The following is a 4,467-nucleotide window of genomic DNA, read 5'->3' as shown; positions in this document are numbered from 1 at the left end:
GTTCAAAGATTATGTTGCCCCTATTTAATGCACATATCAGCAGTTGAATCTCTATTTACTATGGTTGGGGGAGGGGTAGGAGGTGGGAAAATAGCATTTTAGTTCCCTTTTAGTCCATGTGTTTGGCCCTAGCGACTAAAAAGATTACTAAACTTCCAGTCACCCCGTTTAAACTTGGCCAAAAGGGTCAATTTGCTGTCCAGCACACAGCGCAGCCACTCTCCCAACGTGCTGACGAGGATGGAGAGAGAGAGAGCTCTTAAAAAATTGCCGGTCCCTACCAAACAAAACGTAAACGCCACAGGGCCACCCACAGGAGCACGGGGGCGCACCGCGCACCCTGCCCACGCGCCCACTGCCACGCCGACCCCACCACGCCCCCGCGCGAGGCCACCTCACGAGCGAAAAGGCCACACCAACGGTCACAGATTGGGCTCTCGCAGTTTCGTGTCCTTCTCTTCTCCCTCTCCCTCTTCCTGTCGCCAACGCCACCAGCCAAATCCTCGCCCGCCTCCCCTTTCCTCCCTCCTCCAGTTCACCACACCACCACTGGTCCACCCGTTCCATTCCTCTTTGCCCAGTTCTCCATTCCGCCAGGAGGGACAAGGCGTCGAGGCCGCGGTTGCGCTCTCCGGCGGCCGGGAGCAGCGGGGCGTCATGGGCGCCGCCGAGAACGCCGTACGTTTCTTTCTTCCTTCTGCTCCCCGAAAAGATCGTCCCTTTGTTGAGTAATGCAGCCTGTTCTGGCCGCCGCTCTGCCATGGGCGCGGCTGGTGGGTTCCTCGGCTCTGACGTGTGCTGACTCCATGCCTGTGACGCGTCCGCAGGCGCCGCCGCGGCAGGAGGCCGCGCGAGACAGGGGAGCGGCGCCGGAGGCGGTGGAGAAAGTGGTGGTCGTGGACCAGGCGCCGCCTCCGCCCGTGTCCAGGCTCCAGGCGCAGCGCCCGCTGGCGCCGCTTCAGGTCACCACGCAGGCACCGCCGCCGCCCATCTCCGTGGCCTCCGGCGCCGTGGAGCCGCCGCCGCAGGTGGCGGCGTACCAGCCCGTCCCGATGGCCCCACAGCAGGTAGGAAGAAATGTCCAGGCCCAATTGTCTAGATTCTTGCAGTAAAATAAAACCTCCATCGAATTGATTAAGATTTTCGGTTTAAATAGTGGGATTGCCTCGGCCCTTTTAGGACATGTGGGCGTGCTTGATTGCGATCCGACTGTGTCAATTCAGGCTGGTTGGTAGGCTTGGAGGGTAGTACAATAATTTTGTTTGGTACCAGTCGGTTTAGTGGAGTATTGGCGGTGTCCTGTATTTCTGACCTTTGGGAGTTCATGCTTGCTTGCTGAACTATTCTACCACAGCACTACATTTCAAAGAATCGCAGAATTATTCTATCACTATGCTACATTGACAGTACGGTTTTGAAAGTACTGCAAAAGGATTAGCTCTTAAAAAGGGCCAAAGAATAGTCTGATGCTGATAGTTTGGTTTAGATTAGGATGGGCGAAAGAGTAGTTAACGTGCAGCTTTGCAAGTTGTGTCGTCGATATTTGCAGACATGTTAGATGCCAAAAGGACCAAAGAAAGGTAGTCTTTATGTGCCTGTTTTAGGCTTAGGTTCTTCAATTATGGAGCTTCCACATAAAACACGGCAGCAAGCCAATAATGCATGATGGAATATCCAACATCACAAGCGAATTGTGTTTTCTTTTGAAGGTGACGCCAAAAGCAATTTAATAAGCAATCAAAGTGCTCAGCCTGCTGCAATAGAAAAGGATCATAAGTGGTTCCGTTGTGTAGTGCTTGACACGATTTATTATTGATCAATGCCGCCTAACTTATAGCTTTGGTTAACTAGCTACACACGCACGATTCATAGGTTAGGCACTAATATTTCCTCTAAAATATGCTCAAGAATGTACCGATGCTTGGAATCGAATCTCTGAATCTGAATGCGACTTATCGGTTATCTAAGCTTGTAGCTGATAATTAATCTGTATCTGCTAATGAGATTCTGGTTCACTTGAGCTGGCAAGCTGAGTAACTGATTTGTCGTTGCAGGGTCCTCTTCCGTCTCTCAACTCGCACAAGTACACCAACGGCATAACCCTGTGCCTCTTCCTGCTCCACCTCGCCGCAGCAGGGTTCGCCATTGGGTTCTTCGTGTTCAGGACCATCCATGACAACACCAAGAATCCGCGGTCCCGTAATGCGCGGCGTGAGCGCAGTCTGCTGCGCGATTGGCTGCTCCCCGTGGAGGGCACGGTGGTGCTCAGCATCGTGCTGGCCTTTGCGTGGCAGAAGGCGGTGTGCGCGTGGCCGCGCGCCATGGTGCGCGTGATCCTCTGGTCCAGCTTCGCCGTCACCCTGGGCGTGGGCGCGCTGCTCATGTGCTTCTCGATGCTGGCCACCGTCGGGCTCGGCGTCGCCATGGTTGTGTTCTCCATCGGCACGGGGTTGTACGCGTGCTGGGTGACGCGCCGCGTGGGGTTCACGGCGCGGGTGTTCGAGCGCGCCGTGCAGCCGGTGGACAAGTTCCGCGGGCTGAACGGCCCCGCGTACCTGATGGTGGCGGCCGGGTTCGTGTGGATCTCGGTGTGGTGCGTGGCGGTGATCGGCGCCGTCAACTTCCGGTTCCCCGGGCTGACGATCCTGGCGCTGGTGCTGAGCCTGATGTGGACGGCGGAGGTGATGCGGAACGTGGCGAACCTGACGGCGAGCCGGGTGATCGCGCTCTACTACCTGCGCGGCATGCAGTCGAGCGTGCAGTTCAGCTTCCAGCGCGCGCTGACCTATAACCTCGGCAGCGCCTGCCTGGGGTCGCTCTTCGTGCCCACCATCGAGGCGCTGCGCATCCTGGCGCGCGGGCTCAACCTCCTGGAGGGCGAGGACGAGTTCATGTTCTCCTGCGCGCACTGCTGCCTCCACGTCATGAACGGCATCTTCAGCTTCGGCAACAGTTGGGCCTTCGTCCACGTGAGTTGATATCGTGGCCCGTTCTTCCTTGTTCAGTTGGCGATGCGATTGGCACTGACAAGCAAGCTGGTGATTTTGTTGCAGATCGCGGCATACGGGCGGGGGTTCGTGCAGGCGTCGCGGAGCACTTGGGGGCAGTTCGAGGCGCTGCCGGGGATGGCGGCGCTGGTGGACTCGGACATCACGAGCTCCGTGTGCTTCCTGACGGGCGTGACGAGCGGCGCGCTGTGCGTGGCCATGGCGGGGTCGTGGGCGTTCGCCACGCACCGGCACTACACGGCCACCGTGTCGCTGCTGGCCTTCTTCGTCGGGTACCTGATGACCCGGATCGGCATGGCGCTGCCGCAGGCGTGCGTGGGGTGCTACTACGTGTGCTACGCCGAGAACCCCGGGTCGCGGCTGTTCGACGACACCATCCCGGAGCGGCTGCGCAAGATGCAGGAGGGCCGCGACCCGCTCGTTGTGCCGACGCCGCGGTTCCCGCACCCGCGCGCCGCCGCCTGACTTGGGCTGGGCTCCTCCGTTCGGCAAGTCCACCATGCCCTCCCTTCCTCAGGCCTCGCTCGAGCAACCCAATCAGGCTGCTGATGGAGTGGAGCTGGGTGAGCCGGTCTCAGCGCAGCTCCATTTGACCCGGTGGTGATAGGCGGCGGCTTCTGCGGTCGCGTGGAGGAAACGGAACTGGAGCTGGATGGTTGAAGAGGGATCTCTCCCAGTCCAACCCAGCCCATACTGCCTCGCTGCAAGCTGAAGCATTTGTGTCTGTTCTTTGTAAATCCATCCGGGTTTTTTTTTGTGTCGGTAGAAATCAGGAATCCTCGGGGTGTGTAGACGGATCTATTCTTGGATAGTCAATGTGAATGTTTAACACTTCATTTTTTTTAGTGGCTCGGTCACCGGATTTGGCCATGGTGACCACAGACGATGGCTAACACTCTGTTCGGCTCACTGTGATTGATGGCTGACGCTGATTTGTTATGAGAAAAAAGTACCGCTGGCTGGCTAGTGGATGGTGCTGGCAGAACATGGTGCCGGCAGAACATAGCGTAAGTTTGAGGCCACGGAGTATCTGATGAATACAAAATTAGAAGTGAATCAGTCTGGTGGAGGTGGGTTTGGTTGGCTTCAATAGTTAAAACGCTCGCACCCACACCGCTACCCGCCATGAGTAGCAAATCATACCCGCACCCACTATCGATAGACATCACATACCCACGGGGTATGCCTTTGTATCTGCAAACTTCAAGTCCCACGGGGTACGTCTGTGTACCAAAAAAACTTAAGGAAATCAAGTACACAATCACAAATAGCAAAACAGCAAGTAAACGGGTCTATGGTTGTCAGCGAGCAACTCTTGTATGGCGGCTCCTCCACGAGAGACTAGGAGAGGACCTACGGTGGTGCTGCTGTTCTAGGCCTCCAGGAGCGGCGAGAGGGGACCTCACGGTAGCAGCCAGACCAAGGGAGATGATGGGGACCCGCGGCGGCGGGGCCAGTT

At 57.1% G+C, this 4,467-nt stretch overlaps 1 protein-coding gene across 1 annotated transcript; it reads left to right on the top strand.

The window, feature by feature from the left end:
- The first annotated feature begins 434 nt into the window (after positions 1-434).
- Positions 435-3,901, top strand: LOC120694714 (CTL-like protein DDB_G0274487). The gene is made up of 4 exons (XM_039977924.1): positions 435-678; positions 828-1,067; positions 2,055-2,969; positions 3,054-3,901. Exons 1-4 carry the CDS (start codon positions 658-660, stop codon positions 3,471-3,473), a joined length of 1,596 nt encoding a protein of 531 aa, XP_039833858.1. The 5' UTR covers positions 435-657; the 3' UTR covers positions 3,474-3,901.
- Positions 3,902-4,467: the final 566 nt, after the last annotated feature.

This window comes from Panicum virgatum, chromosome 2K, assembly GCF_016808335.1.
Source record: "Panicum virgatum strain AP13 chromosome 2K, P.virgatum_v5, whole genome shotgun sequence".
Taxonomy (NCBI): Eukaryota; Viridiplantae; Streptophyta; class Magnoliopsida; order Poales; family Poaceae; genus Panicum; species Panicum virgatum.
The sequence above is the reverse complement of the archived record's forward strand: the minus strand, read 5'-3'. Positions and strand labels throughout refer to the sequence as shown.

Excerpts from the sequence above, each read along its gene's own strand:
- LOC120694714 (XM_039977924.1), top strand. The coding sequence starts at position 658 with ATGGGCGCCGCCGAGAACGCC. Across the intron at positions 1,068-2,054 it reads TCCCGATGGCCCCACAGCAG|GGTCCTCTTCCGTCTCTCAA; the intron begins GTAGGAAGAAAT and ends TTGTCGTTGCAG. Across the intron at positions 2,970-3,053 it reads ACAGTTGGGCCTTCGTCCAC|ATCGCGGCATACGGGCGGGG; the intron begins GTGAGTTGATAT and ends ATTTTGTTGCAG.